Source organism: Oreochromis niloticus, linkage group LG9 (assembly GCF_001858045.2).
Source record: "Oreochromis niloticus isolate F11D_XX linkage group LG9, O_niloticus_UMD_NMBU, whole genome shotgun sequence".
NCBI lineage: Eukaryota > Metazoa > Chordata > Actinopteri > Cichliformes > Cichlidae > Oreochromis > Oreochromis niloticus.
The window spans coordinates 29,947,796-29,965,425 of NC_031974.2; the positions used below are offsets into that span (position 1 = coordinate 29,947,796).

Genomic DNA, 17,630 nt, shown 5'->3' on the forward strand with positions numbered 1-17,630 from the left:
CGTGTGCTGAGGCTGTGTTAAAATTGGATTTGCTGTTTGGTTACAGAGCTGTAAAGCTGGCAGAAGGATCCGGACTGATCCATAGCGGTATAGTGTGTCCACTCCCTGTGTATCCCCTTTGTTTTTCCCTCTGTAGCATCTCTGTTCGGTGACAGATGCTCGTGGAAAGTTCTGGGGACAAAAACACAGTTTCTGGAAAGTCGGTTCAGCGGTAAACGACTATCTGGGCCACGCATGCTCGACTGCGAGCCTAAAAATGACCTACACGAACAGAAAGGATTACACAACCACTGCAGAGCTCGTCTAACTAATGCTTATAACCTCAGTGCCAAAAAAATCAACACTGTAGCACTTCTTTGTGCTACTGAGTTTTATGTTGTTGTTTTTTTAAGTAGGTCAACTAGTGCTAGGCTTTATGCCCAGTAATTTGACTAATAATATTCTGGCAGTTCCATATTATATTATAGTACTAATATTACTTTGGGAGGCGGTATGAGAGGGTCTTTAGATAGCTTCACAGTTGCTCATACCTCTGTCAGGAGTATACAGAATGTGAAACATAAAGAAAATATAATTACACATATAATAGACTATTTTTGATCAATTTGTAAGCTTCTGATGTATCTCTCTTCATCGTTCATATGACATTTAAATGTGACAAATGGTGTTTTCATCCCAATGAAAAGACATTTAGATTATTTCTTGCATATCTTGTCTCCACAAAATGATTGTGCTTTGTTTTTCTAGGTACTCCTGCAGCACTCTGTGGTGTGTTAGGTCAAAGAGCAACTGTACCAGCCCACAGCAACAACTCTACACCTTTCCATGCGCCTGTACACTCCACCAGATGATGTGACAGACCAATTCCATTCTCCCTTTAACAGTAAATGACCTCTGGCAAGACAGCCGCCATCAGAACAATTTCGGCATTGATCCATTCACTGCTCATCCTTTGTCTCTTTGGCAGCTGCACTAAGTAATTAATGATAGCAGCAGCATATGACGGAGACAATACGTGCCCCTCGATGCCTCGAGACTCCTACGCTCTGATGCTTTCACCAGTCCTCCCACTCGCTGGCAACCAGCCCCCAGCTGCAGGTCTCCTGAGGAAAACACTGAGAGCAGAGAGACACAGCAGATGGTTCTCAAATATTGTCTTTGATCTGCAGGAAATTGCTGCAGTGTTGTGCTAAATTGCTGAGAAATACAAACTGTTACACTCAAAGACAGAGTGCAACAAGTCAAAGAGCAGCCAGAACCCAGGGAAGAGGGCGAGAGGGGCGCAAGAGTTTTTTATAACACACTGATTAGTCCAAACTCTGACTTTACATGCAACGCCATTACCTGCCAAGTTGTGCATTTTGGATAGAAAAGCTGTTAAAGAAATTGTTTTTGAATTGTAAACATTAGAAGCATGGTGACGTGATTTCAAAATTCAGTCTTTATGCAGGCGAAACTAGTGTAGGCGAAGAAAAACAAACAAAATGCCAAGAACAGTGGGATACTGATGGTGCTTCACTTCAGCGCTGCGCTGACTGTGATCCCTCAAGGTGAAAGCACAAACCTCAAACACAGATGCAAAACACTGAAAATTCTAGCACTCTATTAGTCTGTTACTTAACACTAATTAGCAGATAAATGTGTCTGTGCACCGCTCCGGCATGGTTTATGAATGTAGCTTGCTAACCTTGGGTGATAACAGACGCAGCAGCTTTGAGCACGCTGGTCATTTAACAGCATATGTTATTTATTTAGAGACTGAAATATTCAGTATACTTAACAATGGCTTTATTTAGGTCCTAGTTGATTTGTCCACTTTAAAACAAAATTAACACCAATTAGGTAATTTAGCCTCCTTTTCTGCAACAAGCAAGTGTGTGCTGCCAGATACAGTTTTTATCATCAACACAGAAAATGCAGTATTTGTGAGATTCTTAAGAATAGCTTGACCTGACCACTCATCCACACCAAGAGGCTGCTGGAGGGGGTAAAGGACTAGCAGCTGTTTAAAAGGCTCTGGACACAGCGAGAATCAGTTATGTAACTACGCACTGAGAGCCCAGTGCCCTGAGCATCATCACTTGTGTGCAAACAGACCTCTGTGGAAAACACAGCGGAGGGGGAGCTGGCCAAGTTACTTTCTAAATAAATCCTACACTAGAACACCCACACGTGCCCAGCACCATATCAAACACATAAGCGTACACACAGCAGTTGGTGCTGTCGGTCTGAGTGTTTCAAGGTGAAATGCCACAGGCAGAAGGGAATGAGGTTTCCACATTGATTACAAACAATAGTGAAGGGGAGGGAGAAAGCATGGACAGGGAACGATCCAGAGGGGGAGAAAAGACCAGAGGAAGGCAGCTTGAGAAAAATAATTTAGCCGAGTTATGAAAAGCAGCCCAGAGATAGGTGTTCTTCTTACCTTTTCTGGGTACATGCTGTCCCAGTGCATCAAGCTACAGCAGTGAGCCAGGCTCAGAGAGAGAGACGTTGAGCGACAGGCGAGGGACTGGCTAAACCACAGAGCGGAGCAAGGACGAGCAAAGCGGGATAGCCGGAGCGAGCAAATTAAACAGGTGATGTACCCCCGTCATCCACTACGTGAATAGGCAGCACGCTGCCTCACAGGCTGACAGGCAGAGCAGCTTTAGGGACGCTGGATACAGAGAACTGCAACTAAAAAGGGAGACAGAAGAGAGGCAAAGGCTTCGGTCTCTCCTGTGTCAGCTCTGTTCTTCAGTGACATGCGGCTCACTTACATGTCAAGTTTACACTCATTACCTCATCTTGGAAGAACACGAGGTAATGAAGATGAGTAATAACCGAAGGACTTTAAACACTAACCAACCTGTCACTCTCACTTGAAGGAGAAGCTGCAATCAAACCAATGCAAAACCAATGTTAAATGATTATGAACTACATAACCTGCTTTTTCCCAATAAATGTAACTGCGCAGATGTAGAATATTATGGTTTTCTAGAAAATCACTATAGGACAGCAACCCTATTAGCTTGTGACACAATAACATGTTCTCTTCCAGAGCACTTCTTTGTTACTGAAATGCCTAAGGTCACATGGAGTATGTATGCATTTCAGTAACAAAGAAGTTGTTACTTCTGGTTGTGCCAGGTTTTGTTTATGCCAACTGCAAATGAGGAAACAAGCATTGACAGAACTTCTGCAGGTTAATATAAAGTAATTTGTGCATGCACTGCAGCCTTCACCTGTTCTACACCTCAACTGATAGACGGGCATCTGAGAGCAAACATGCAATGTAGTCAAAGAAGATATCAAATGATCTCCAACCTAGTACATGGTCTGTGTGTTGTCTTACTGTGGCAGTTTCCCTCTCAATCTTTAGCTGGCTAATAGGAGTGATTATTGGAAGTACAAGCTGAACATCGGGGGAAAAAAGCCTCTAAAAGTGTGCGCTTCTTTGGGGACCACCAAGTGAGAAGTTACCCTTAGGGTATCCCCAGAACTGTTTGGGCTGAAAACTCCTGATGTCCTGACATGTCTGTGTAAGTTCTCAGTTATCCAGGTCATAGTTTTAGGAGCTTGGGGAAAAAAAGGCAGCTGGACTTCTTTTTGTGAAGATGTTTCACCTCGAATCCAACGGCATCGGAGGGTGTAAGCAGCTTACACCGATGCCATCGTTCCTCTGTTCTGAAGTGAGCGGTTTCCGTCATATTTCTTGCCTGTTTTCAGAACAAAATGACTGGGTGTGCATCAGAAGTTAGTCCGGATAATGTCTGCCTATGTAGTTTACTAGTGCTACCCTTGAAAAAGCTGGAAACCTTATCTTATGGTCAACAAACCACATCTTTATCGATATATATGGAGGTGTCAAAACTCGTCATTAAGGGTACTAGGTGAGGTCATCAAATGTCGTCTTTATGGGGGAAGAAGAAGAATTAAACTGGTGTGACACTTTATAACAGATTGGTCTTTCTGGCTCCTTTCATGTGAACGCACACTGTGACTTGAGATGAAATCTTCTTATATCAAAACATTAATAAAGGAAAAATGGAAAGCAAACAATCCCCCATAACAGCAAGCCTTAATATCAGCTATTATGGGTTTCTTAAAACCTTGCTGCTAGGAGCTTGTGGATATAATCCTCTTGTCGCATCACAGAGGCATGCATCGGGATGGATGTGGAAGAAAAAATAAATAGAAACAGTGGTCACAGTTTGAAAAGTGGACCAAGAGGAGCCATTCGCTAAACTCCAGAGACAGGTGTGCAGACTTATTTACCAGAGGGAGCAGCAGACAGACAGAGCGAGGCAGAAAAGTAGAAGAGAAACCTCAATGCCCAGACAGAAGAGAGAGAAAAAGAAGAACTAGGAAGAATGCATGCAGCCAGACGCACGCACTCGCAGAGACAGACGCTCACATGAGCACAGCAGATGCACTGTTTGCTCAAGTTTATTATTAGATTACCAAAAGGTCCAGTGCTGCACTTCTGAGGGAAAAGCGAGCCTTCATTGATTTTACTCGCTTGTTGCCTCACCGTGAGTGAGTGTGCGTTTGTAGGCACTGATGCAGGAATGTCAAGCACGCGCTGGAAAACAAGCAGGGGCCTCCTTTTCAGCCAGACCGGTAGCAAGTCTCGGCACAGGAGATGGTTACAGCGCTGCTTGCGCTCATATCTAGTGGAATTTACTGTCTTTATGTAATAAGAGTGTGTGCTTTCTTCAAAAGCTTTCAGCTTATTTGGAAATTGGCTGTAAGGAGTCCCTGCACATAATTTTAGGCTGCATGCACAAAGGGCCCATTTAGCAAAACATGCAATTAGCAGGTTATTGTGGTGCTGTGTGTTTAAGAACAGGTTGTTTCTGTACAGTAAACTCAAAGAGCTTCCCAGGATATTCAAGTGGGACAGAAAGGCTTTTCTCACTATCCACCTCACTGTCCTTTCTAAGAACAACACACACATTCTGCTTCACGTGGGAGAAAACGCACGTAACTGAACTTTAATGAGCCGATTCAGCACAACCAAAATAACAGCGGTAAATTCATCTAACCTTTCAGCAAGCGACTGCAGTTTCAAAGTGCATTTAGGAGTCTCAAGCAACCCCACGTAGCAGTATATTTCATTACACTGCTAAACCCCTGATGCACATTCCCAAACTTTGCTCTGTTGCACAAGTCAGCAAACATACAATGCAGGAGGACGGGCCCAACGTGTGCACGTGCTTCCCTCTGTGTTTCATTCACAGGAAGAAGGAAACAGCAATGAGCAGGCCATCGAGCTCCCAGTATATGCTCACACATTCACAACACCCGCTTTTAATGCTCTCCTCCCATCTTTAATGTTGACCTTGTAGTGTCGCTATTCTGGATCACTCATCTCACCGTGGCAGCTGCTTAGAGGTTCACGGCTCACGTTCCCAAACTAATCTCCTCATTCACCAAAAATATGACAATGTATCTGTCTGGGATGCCTTTGCCATCCCATAACCGGGTACAAGCAGCACTGTCGGGGTCCAGGGCCTCCAAGCCCCCCCCTCTATCTCTCCTCCTCCAGGCACCGCTAGCAAGCAAAAAGACCACACAGCAGGCTGAAGGCAGGCAAACGCTGGCCTCAAAACAGCAGCTCACTTTCATTTTTAACCCCTCTGAGAATCCAACTGGATGCATACAAGCTTGTTATGTCACTGTGGCTACACAGCAGCCCTTCAATGAGATTTCTCTGAGAGGAGAAAAAAATAAAAACACAATACTAGAAGACAGCTTATTTAATGGGAGTGACTGATCCATCTTGTAATCTCAGGGAATTACCAGTTTCATCACAGAGAGTGGAGCCTGTGAGGATTTACTTAACAGCCAAACGTGTTGGAATTATGAAAGAAAGGGAGGGTCCAGCAGTTTAGACACTGATTGTGTCAAATGGTATAAACTCTGGGATGAGGTTGGGGGCTTCAAGGCCTTTCTACCTGTGAGTGCCTTCAGGGCAGCTGAGTGAATCCATGGAATCAAAGCACAGATGCAAACACTTCCAGGGCCACCACATCTGCCCCTGGGTGACACATCCACTGAGAGAGAAAACAACCATCCGACCTCTCCAAAAATCCCACAGAGTAGCATTCATCTGCTCATTAAGTCACCGTGCTTTGGAACAAAGAAAACTGCTTCCAGTCAAAAAAGAAGAAAAGCTGAGTAAAAGCACTCCTGAGGAACCTGACTCAAAATAACTTTCTTTGTGGGGATACACACACTGTGTGGTCAGACAAACAGACAAAAACAACAGATAAAAGCAGAGTAAGTGTAGAGAAAACCAAGATGTTTATGTGGAAAAAATGGCTTTAAATCACATGTTTGCTACATTCAAAAAAGAAAATATACAACAGATCCTACTGCGAGGTCCCCCGAGAAGTGAGGAAAAGAGGCTTATTTTGCCCGTCCAATAAGAGCATAGTAGCTGCGCTGTCTAGACGAGAGGGGAGGGGGAGCGTTGGTTAATAAAAGGGAGTTCGTTTGGATGGGGCTATGTGACCACCGGCCCAAGCAACCTCCAGTGGTGCAGAGGAGGCGTGGAGTGAACTGTCAGTCTCCGCCAGAGCCGAAGAGATAAGCAAATTACACGAGGAAAGCATGAAGAGACACGGAGGCGTTAATCGCCACCCGCACATCAAATCAAATCAATTAAGAGGGGGCCAGCTGGCACTTGAATGGAGGCGTGTCAGTGACAAATCCTCCCATCCAGTCTCCAATACATTCATTCAGAGGCTCCTTCGGAGTCGATGTGCTCAGGAGAGGAAATGTGTTTGTGGATGGGTAGCATTGCCGCAGCTTTAGCCTCTTCTAATAACCTGATTTGTGGACATGGTTTGTCCTCCTTGAGTGGTTTTAAGTTGTAGGTGGGTTAAAATTAGTCTTATTAGATGATACTGCCACTCCAGACAGCCTGACAGCAAGTGTATTAGTGCCTGGCAGTCCGCATTTTCACTGCACTGGCATGCTGGGACACTGGACATGCTCGTCATCATAGAGATACATCATGACATCATGGTTTTGCACCTTCAGTAAGGATCTGAGATGACTGCGATGTTTACTGCAGCTTCAACAGTGTTTGCTACCCCACGTTCAGACCAGCTTCAGCAGCTTAACAGAGCACCTGTACGTCATGAGCTACTCAGCCTTCAGTGTTAATGGGCTATATACTAATATATCGGCCACTGTTTTCCCCTTTCAGAACATGAAACAATCAGATTTCCCTAAAATTTGTTATGTTATGTTATGGGGAAGAGAGAGAGAGATGAGGAACACTGAAAGTGCTGCGAGGTTACGCAAATAAAAGTTATCATCTTGTTAAAATGGAGTGTTCATAAGCTTGGATTCTAGTATTTATGTGGATGCTAATTTGAAATGCACCACCTACCTAATCTGTTCCAGATTAAGCACACTCTTCATGGCACTTGGCAGCTGACACCTCCGAGCAGGATACTACGCACTGCCACACCACAAAAACTTAAGGGAGTCACACAAGATCACAATTTGCAGAGCGGGGCTGATCCAGCACGAGATTCATGCTGGATCAGCCCCGCGCTACACACCACAGCACTGCCATATCTATGCCTCAAAGGTCAGAGGTGCCGTGGTACGATGGTGGCCTACCTTGGGTTAATCAGGTCTCAATCACAATATTAGGTAAGCACCAAAGATACAATTAATCAATTTTTAAAAATCACATAAAAGTGAGTTTTGCCACTCTGGCACTAACAAGTGTCTAAAACCAATTTCTAAAATACAATATTGCCTCAGCAGGAACCTCCCTCTGCCTCTCTCTCTTCAGGGGGGCAGTATGCCTGCACCCGTGCAATGGCAGGAAGCAGTGGAAGGAGAGGAGCTGAAAGAATTGGGCTTTCTGCGGGGTCATTCACTTGCCTGGCAACAGGCCAAACAGGACAAGCTAACACAACACCACAAAGGTACAAAGAGAGAGGGTGTGGGTTCCACCTGCCTCGGCGACTACAGACACCGCAGAGCTTGACGGGGAGCTCGGGCTAAATCCTGTCTGCTGTCTGTTACTTATGCGCCCTACCAGCTCTACTGCAGCCTGACAAAAAACACCCCAAAGAGCTGCCCATGCAAATGTAAATGCCTGAGAGTGAAATGTGTTTATTTTGGCCAAGCATATAATTAATTCCAAAAGTTTAGTGAAGACAGGCAAGTAACACAGAAAGTAACCCTTTTCATTTTTTTTTTTTTTTTTGGGGGGGGGGGGGTATGCGACCCACTAACCCGTTAGCCATCCAACAGTACATCTGTGGCTCTGACGCCGTAAACTGTGTTGGTGTGCTGCCTTTCTCACTTTCCTTCACATGGCGCATCACACATGGCATTCGCACTCACACGTTCTCGCTCACACAACGGTCCCCGCAGCGGGGTAACCGGGGGCTACAGACTGATCCACGGCAGATATGACCTAGTTTCTATTCAGGCCCGTCTCTTTGTTCACTCCACAGTGGAGGAGGCTGCTGCAGCCCGTGGAACAAAGAACACAAGCAGCACTTGGAACCTTGGAACTAGCTGACCCTGCCTGGATACGGCCGGCCCAAAAATGGCTCGTAAAGGCAGAGCCGCATGGCCTCCCACTGTCTTCAAATCTCCTCCTTTTTCCTACTTTGATCTACCAGCGCTCCAGACAAGGGAGGATAAGCCCCAGTTCCTGCAGTCCTTCACAGTTCCCCTGTCTGAGAGTGATGAGACAGATATCTTGTGGCCTGAGTTATCAGTCTGTGGGACTGGAAAGGGGAGGGAGGAAATTAATTTTATGATTCCACTGTGTGTGTGTGGGGGGGGGGGGGGGGGGGGGTTCAGGAAGTCTGGATCTCTGCAGAGATAATCTATCTCAAAGCATTAGCCCTAGCTATAATGATACCTTTACACACCTTCCTGTGGTACAGCAACATAAAAGTGCTTGAAAAGTGACAACAAACCTGCACACCCGACAGCTGTGCCAGGCGGACCCTTACATTCAATCTACCTGAAGACTCAGTTACAGAAGCCTGCATTTAACGAGCAAAACCGTGAACACGCCATTTAGTCGTTAATGACCCAACTCCAACGCAACCCCCTCACCCCACTCCGTCTGTACAAACCCGACAAATTCTGCTTCAAGGGCAACAGCAGATTTTAATAAGCACGTGCAACTGTTGATGCTTTTACTCAGATCTGGCAAACGATGCACAGCTGATGAACGATTGCAGCTAAGCGAGATGATGATGAATGAAGAAGCTGGAACTTCTCACTACGCAATGACAGAATGTGACTGGGACGAGGGCAGCTATTTGCAGATGGCCCAGAGGAAATGTGAGCAGAGAGTGTGAAATAAACCAGGGAGAGAGGAAGACGTGGACAGAAAAGGAAAAAAAAAACATAGCTGAGAGAACAAAGAAACACAAAATGAATGGCGATCATAAGAGTGAGTCACTTTTGTTTGGAGGGGAGCAGATACAGACCCAAAGGTGTCACCCTGTGTGGTATTTGGTGCACCTGCAAACTTGAACTACCAATGCACAAAGCAAGGCTTACAAATAGAAATAAAGCAGCAGCTTACCTGCATGTGTTCTGTTGAGCTGCTGCTCAGCTCGTCTCCAGACTCCGAGTCGTTGCGGAGCTTGTTCATCCCCTCTCCCGGCAACTCGCTCAGAGGGGACGTCTTGCTGCCATCTGGGCTTTTATGGTTGTTCCCCAATTTTGGCGTTGGTGAATCCGCCCGCATTCGTGGTAATGTGGAATTGTTGGGGTGGTGGTGGTGGTTGTTGTTATTGTGGAGAAGTACCAACTCAGCCACCAGTTTGCAGTGGTGGGGACTCCCCACATTCTGGTTAGCATCCTTGGGCAGTGCGGGCGGCGTGACGCGATCAGAGGATGGAGAGGGGGTGGAAGAAGGCGACGGCCGTCCAAAGCTGGACATTTCTGGCTGAGGCCTGTTGAGGTTCTCATTGGACGCCCGGCAGATGTCCAAAACGGCGGGCTTGGCCCTCAAGGCGGGTTTCTGGGGGGGCATGAGCGCCCTGCGCACCTCCCTGACGTACTGTGCTGGCACATAAAACGCCTTTGCACCCTCGTCCTTTCTCACCTGCCACCAGTCCTCATTGGTCTTCTTCACCAGCATATAGCACTCTCCCTGTCGGATAGTCACCATCTTGTCTTTGGCCTTGTACTCGTAGTCATATTCCACCTCAATGTAGACCTGTCCCGGAGCGATGGGCAGCCCCTCTCTGTCAGCCATGTCTGTGGGAACAAGTGCTTGAATTCTGACCTCAACTGATCAGCAACCTGGGCCTGCAGGGTTCCTCATAGCTCACTAAAGAAGATAAGACAGAGAAGAGAATCATAAGTTGTTTACTTTGATTTTTTTTAAAGACAACAAAACTTTGAGCAAAGTTGAACACACATCCAGTAAACAACACAAACCATCTACTATTTATCTGGTATGGGTATCCACACCCCACTTCATTACTCACCTTATAACCACAACCACAAAGCGCTACTGCTGAAACATGCTCACATTATAACACGATGTTCCCCCAGTCAGACGTGCTCGGATGGTGAGTCAACCACAAGCAGGCAGTCAACACTGACTGGCCCTGATAATGATACGACCACTAAGGATATCCAGCCTGGTAATCCGATCGTCCGCTGCTGAGCTAAAGGTGATGACAACATGACCCCACACACTAATCTTAATGACTACAATGACACTGTGGAGGCCACGTTCCTTCAGTGCCTGCACTTAAAAATAAAGTCGGCATCATTTTATTAGCTTCCTGTCACGCACTGTATAAAACCACTACCAGCCCTTGATAACCTTTGTGTAGCTCTCAGGCACACAAGCAAGGCTGCACTTCAGTAAACGTGCTTCACTCATTTCATGTCATACTATAATAGCAGCAGATAGGGAACGTTGGGTTTTTTATTTTATTATTTCAACTTTTTTGTTTTTAATCATCATTTTAGATGAAGCCGGTGTCGTCAAGTAGCATTCCCTGGAATAAAGGATGGGTGTAACTCCCAAGTCTAATTAGTAAAGCCCAAGTGCAAGTGTCTTCAACATGGAGTGTTTTTAATGGCCATTAACATGCAGTTTCTCAGGGTGTAAAGAGAAGTCCAATTGGGAGAAGGTCTATGGGAAAATCCACTTCCTTCTTCCTTGATCTATGGCCTCAATAAAACTTTTCCTCACGAGTTCAGAGTTTCAGTTGATAATGTGAAATATTACGAAATAGATTGTTATGTTTAAATTTAGGTCCCAATTAGTCTCCAGAAACACAACAAATAATGTATAAAATTATTTTAGCTCAATTTCACACGTAAAGAGCCATTCGTTTAGAAAACAGAAGCAATACAGCTTGAGATGTGCAATTTCAACATCCCTAAGTTCTTCCAAACTCAACGAGTGTGTCATTACATGGATATTACAATTTACAGATCACACTGGATCTAGAAAGGCACAAAACCTTCATTTAGAGATTTGTAAGGAAATAACAGTTTTCTGGTTTTCATGATCCAAACCATTTGTTTAAATTTTAAAAAATAATAATTTAAATTGACATACATTTTTAATCGCATGTGTTTGTAACGCTGGCATCGTCGCACCAGGAATAGCTCTGTATTTGATTTAAAAACTGTATCCTCTTGCAGGCTGGTTCTGGGCCACATGATTGGCATCCCTGATATAAAGCCTTTGAGTCCTGCTCTGCAGTTTTGGCATCATTACTCATTAATGCAGCTACAAGACACTGTGGTGAAACCTCTTAAAAGCTTGAGGCAATCTCTTTGCTATATCATGCACACTCAGTGTGTGAGTCAGAAGACAGCTGGGCCCCACACCATTCCTGTGCAGTTTGTTTTGGGATGAGACCTGTCATTGATCCATCGGATAGTATCCTTTCGTCGGTTAACTTAATATCTCCTCATATTGAATCCTTCTTCTTCTTCTTCTGCCCCTGAAATAGCAGCCGCCACGGACTGAAGTCTCGGCGGTAAAAGCAGCTGCTTTTAGTGAGGCGTGAGAACATGCCGCCGAATCTACAAAGGGGCCCATCCTTATGTAAAGAAATAGACAGCTACACCCAGAATAGTGGTAAGAGCCGTCTGGGCCGGAGTGGGAACTCATGAAAGATGTCCATAATGAGCTTTAATAGTGTCTGTTTTATCTGTTTCAACACTATGAAGTGTTACAGTTGCATCAAGCCACAGCTTTCAGGGTGTGTGTCTCTGACAGCAGCCCGGTCCAGGCTTGTCCCAGCACAAGCTCCAGCTGTAATGTCAAATTGCACATCCATCAGCCTTTATGAATGACCGTCTCTTCAGGAACATGCGAGGGCAAGAATGCACCACTCAGACACAATCTACAGTTGACACCATGAGCAAAGCTGCCAAAGATGTAGTCAGGCGCCTGTCAGGGCTTCCACATGATAACACCATTATCACTGTTGTTTGCATGGCAGCCACTGTCCTGACTCCATCACAGGAAGCTCACACAGAGAGCAGTGAGTTTAAGCTCTTCAGTCCCTGATCGCATACGTAGGAGTATGCAAGGTTGTAACAGTTTTTTATCTATTGGATAACAAACTGTTACTAGCAGCTGAAGCTGAGGCACCTACCTGAAAGGCTCCCAAATATACCCAAGGAAAACCATTTCCCACACTGACCAAAAATGACCACGAAACCAAACGATTAAATCTGCCTTAATGGGAGCATAAACCAAAAGAAACTGGCTGGAGATCAAGCATGACATCACTAGCCTCGGAAGGGCCCCCCAGCTCCACTAGTCACTACTGTTAACAATAATTAAAAGCAACTTCTCAGCAAGAATGCAGATGAAGTTTGGAGCTCCTCGTCTCTCCTTTCAACTGCTGTGGTTCTGGCAGAGGACTTGAGATTAAATCTTGTTGGAAATAAATCCCCAGCACTGCACAGCACGGTGTCACAGCACTGTCCAGCCTCACAGGAGCGCACTGGCCAACTTGGTACTCAGCAGACTCTTACAAAAAAAAAAAAAAAGGGATGTTGCGCAAATACTGCCTGTCCCTGTTGATATGGACCTTAATAACCATAAACTTGCTGTGTTTCTTTTGTAGAGTTTCAAAAGGGGAAGCAGATGGTTTGAAATCCTCAACTAGTGACAACAATCCAGTAACAGAAATGGTTCTCTGGAAAAACATTTTTAAAGATTCTTAATGAACATGTTAATGACTTGCACTGCTGTACACCGTTAACATGTCAAATCAGTGTTTCTCAGCTAATAAAAGTTATTTGTCGCTTTTGCAAATCATGATGGCACAGCTTTAACCCGGTATCAGTGGGTGCAAATGGAAGAATATCAAGCTAGGCATCAGCAAGGAGATCACGACCAGAGCGTTTGCCTGCATACATCTGCAGACCAGCCACTGTAGCAGCAGAAACACCCTGAGACCTGCACTGCCTTTGTCCCTGTGCTTCACCCAAAGCAGATGTGTGGATGAGCAGCATCCACTCCAACATGTGCTCCTGCTGCTGCTGCATTGCAATCCAATCTATGCAGGTTATTTGCTGCATATGTGGATGAGAATCAGTGGGAATAAAAACGCTGCTTCTCCCTGACACAGCACTGGAAAAGCCCCCTCTAAAGGCAAGCAGTCTATAAATTGTAGGAGGGGGTTCAGAGCATGCCTGAGGGGGGCAGGCGATGGTGAGGGGCGGTATAGGTGGGGGGTAGGGTCCCTTACACACACACACACACACACACACACACACACACTGCAGTAACGCAACACAAAGGAGTTTAATCCATGTGAATTCATGACAAAGGGTCTCCGATTCGACATCACCAAGGATTCCCAGGAGCGAGGGCAGGGCAGGGCATGCCTGCCAAAGAAAGCCCCCCCTCCTCCTCTTTATGTCGCTCCCGACTGGGACAAATAACCAAAAACAACGCGAGGAAATTAGCCCATCAACACGGAGGGATGCTATCACGTGGAACCTTTAATTATCCTCTCAGTAGAATATCAACAACGTTTCTTTAGTTTATTTTCCCACTAGCAGACATTTTCGGGACATTTTCGAGAAGCTTCATGCGTGGACAAAAGCACTGCAGGTTCACTCGAGTACGAACCACCGCGCGCTCTGCAACAGCGTGCCATAGCAACAAAGTAATTCCGACAGAAGCCAATAGCCTCGCGCTGACCAGCGCGACCCGCCTGGATAAAATCACTCACCTCGAGAAAAAAAAGAAACTCCCGCCTCGTAGCTCTGTGCTCCGTGCCGACCGCAGACGTACTCCGAGGGAACTTTTTTCTAACCTATTTCAGTCCCGCCTGCTCCGACTGAGTCCGCAGAAGACCTCAAGTCCTTCAGCCAGTCTGTTCGCAATCCCCCGCCTCTCCACAGGCTGTCAAGTTCCGAGAGAAAACAGCGCACATCCGGTCATAGCTGCCAAAATAAATCTGCCTCCATCAAATTCTACTATAAATAGCTATAGACTATAGACTAGAGATAATCACGATAACGCTATCACCATAAGAGCCATATTTATATAAGATTTGAAACATAATACAAATAATAACATTATTAGTAACAGATGCCATTGCACATTTCTATTTCTTGGAAAATGAATTACACTCGATGCAGTCACACAGGTGTGGGGCACTGACAGATTCTATACCCACAAATGGAGAAAACAATGGAAAATAGTTTTATTTAATATCATATGTGCATTATTTATACATTTTGGACGTTTAAAAAACAAAAACACAATTATCCGATATCAAATCAGCAACAGATAATTATATTTCTTGGTTTGTTTATTATTTTATTGCCACGGGAACTTTATAGGGAACTTTTGTTTTGAAGTTCTTTTGCATCGTAAAGGACACCTTTTATTATATCGAATATATATTTTCGTTCACTAAAATTGATATCAATACTATGCAATACTAATGTGTCCAAGCATAACAATCTCCTCGCTGAACGGAGTTGTACTTGTCCTTGGACTGTGCTACTATATTATCATATTAACACATCCGATCTCAAATGAAATCCTCACCCATAAGCACACATTTGTTTTTGTTTTGTTTGTTTTTTAAGAAAAATTTTACTGTGTAAAGAAAAATAATTTCTGAAGGCTGGGGCAGTTAATTGAACTGCGTTTATAATCCTACATGATTTGATAAAGTAATCTGCAAAATTTTCAGCTGAATAGTTTTTAGATTTTTGATGTACTTTTATTTTCATGAACAAACAAACTTGTTTCCGGTTTCAGTTCGCGTACTTTCTTGCAGCCAGTAGCAGTTGGGGCATTTAACCCAGCAGTCGTCTGTCACTCCCCCTCCGCCCGTCTGTCAATGCTGATAGACGGGTTTCAGAGCCTCAAGGTCTCCCTGGCCTCTCCAGTGCAAGGTCCGCGGACACCCTGGGGGTCTTTGACTTTGTTCTGGTAAACTTGGAATAGCTGTAAATTTCCTTAAGGTAAAGGTCATTACAGTAAGCTGAAATTATTTCCCTTCAGAAACAGGCTTTTAATTTTCACAATCTTTAAATCATGTAACATCACCAACAGTGGCGGTCCTAGCCTGTTTGGCGCCCCGGGCGAACACTCCCTCTGGCGCCCCCCCACCCCCGCCTTCACACACACACACACACATAAAACATATTAAGGAATGCACATTAACATAAAACTGTTGTCCACACACACAGAGAGAGAGATTATGCATAGTATGCAAACGGCTACCAAACAGCCATCATAATTCGTCATACAATGAGAACAGGACAAATCAACAACTGACAATGACTAATTAATATTAAAATCTGTAACATAATGTATTGTTTGGAGTTTAGTCTGTTACTGTTACTATTTTTACCATTTCTTCTTGGAGCAACTGTAACCCACATTATTTCCTTAGGGATTAATAAAGTATTCTGATTCTGATTGTTTCAGGATGACCTGCCATTATCCAATGACACATCTGCTTACCTATATCTTTTGCTCGTTTCTCCTCCTCTTATTTTTTCTTTTTTCTAAACTGAGGACCTGATGGCTTTGAACTTTTCTTGTCCATCTTCCATTGGTTTTAATTTTGCACTCCAGTATGAACACAAACCCCCCAACTTGAGGATCACCACAACATAACCTAATAGACCTACACCTTAGTTCACAGATTCACTTTGTCTAGGGTTTATTTCTGGGATTTCACACAACCCAGGATTCAAATCATGAATACATAATGGACTTGGATTTACAACATTATGAATGAAATGTGCTCTATTTAGAAGCAGCCGGCCCCTCCCCTTTCGACAGGTTGTGTGTGAGACTTTAAATCATCAAACTGTAAATTATAAATTTTAAATTGTTATTGATCCCTTTACCCCGAGTCCTAAAATGTATATTTATTTTCTTACTCTTCTTATATATATTGTTTGTTTACTTGCACTGCTGTAACTGGAGCCTCGTCGTCTCGTCTCTCTATATACTGGACTGTATGTAGCAGAGATGACAATAAAGTTTACTTTGACTTCAGCAGCGAGCAGGCGCACCGAGGGCTCTCGCGCTCACTTTTCGCGTATAGAATTTCGAAAAAACATTGTTTGTTGTTTTGTTTTTATTTTGTTTTATTTTGCGAGTTGGTTATTAGATGCTGCTCCAGCCAGCCAGAGAATCCCCCGCCACCCCGCCCTCTCCTCCCTGTGCCGCAAGCAGCAGGCGCACCTCGCAAACGGAGGGCGCCCTTACTCCCAGCAAATGGGCGATAGAAAACCGATCGGTGCCTATGACATTCCCAATATGCGCTGGCTGATGTCGGGGCAGCATGAGTACGAGCATTTTTTTTTTTTTTTTGCCGATGCCCGTGATGCCGCCCCCCACCACGATGCCGCCCCGGGCAACCGCCCGTGTCGCCCGTATCAAAAACCGCTACTATTTACCAAACACAAACACTGAGCTGAAATTTCATTTGGTGATCAAAGAAGAGTGTTTTACCATCCAAGCAGGAACATGAATGATTTAGTGACAGGAAGATCCAGGGAGGCAGAGAGGCTTCAGTGGAGTCACTCACCCAGACTTAGCCTCAGGCAAAAACACTACAACCATAGTATCTTAGAAAAATGTACGAATGTGTGCATAAACAACTCTATGTTAAAACACAATGTGTTGTTGTAAAGAGGAAATGACAGTCCCGAGCACTGCGTGATTTCAGTACACATCAGTCTTGTTTAGAGAGGTTTTTTGGGTGTTTTTGCTCGTTTTTTAACGTTTTGCTAGCTAGCAACTCACTAACTTGCTTCCAATTTTTTTCAGAAAATGTTCATTCAGACTTTTATCACTGAGGGCAACACTGTACTTTTTAGGTGCATATTGCTGTTCCTTTAGCGTTTGCTGTTTCTTAGAAGCCCTATCCTCCTTTTCCCAAGAGGTTTTTCCCTTTTCCCAGGCTTCCACTGTAAATAATGGTGTGATCCAGATTAAGTCGGAATTTAAATTTTGGAATGCTAACTCAACTTGGATTTCCTACTCAGAGAGTCAGAGCAGCCCCACGGACCACAAGTTAGCAATCCAAGATGGCGGCCTTCAATATAAACAGTAGAAAAAAAATCCTGGTTTTTTTTCTCACTTTCCTGACGTTAAAGCTGGAACGGGC

At 44.6% G+C, this 17,630-nt stretch overlaps 1 protein-coding gene across 5 annotated transcripts in view; it reads right to left on the reverse strand.

Annotated features, from left to right (window-relative positions):
* The window catches only part of arhgap12b (Rho GTPase activating protein 12b), a 71,743-nt gene extending 57,340 nt beyond the window's left edge, over window positions 1-14,403 (reverse strand). For 3 of the 5 annotated variants that reach the window (XM_003450246.4, XM_019362960.2, XM_019362959.2), the window contains exons 1-2: window positions 14,217-14,403; window positions 9,569-10,321 (exon numbers count right to left, since the gene is read on the reverse strand). In XM_003450246.4, the coding sequence (XP_003450294.1) occupies window positions 9,569-10,246 (678 nt within the window). In that variant the 5' untranslated portion in view covers window positions 10,247-10,321; window positions 14,217-14,403. The remainder of the gene's footprint in view (window positions 1-9,568; window positions 10,322-14,216) is intronic. The other 2 variants (XM_005471626.3, XM_005471625.3) reach the window with 1 other exon arrangement.
* Between the last annotated feature and the right edge of the window lie 3,227 nt (window positions 14,404-17,630).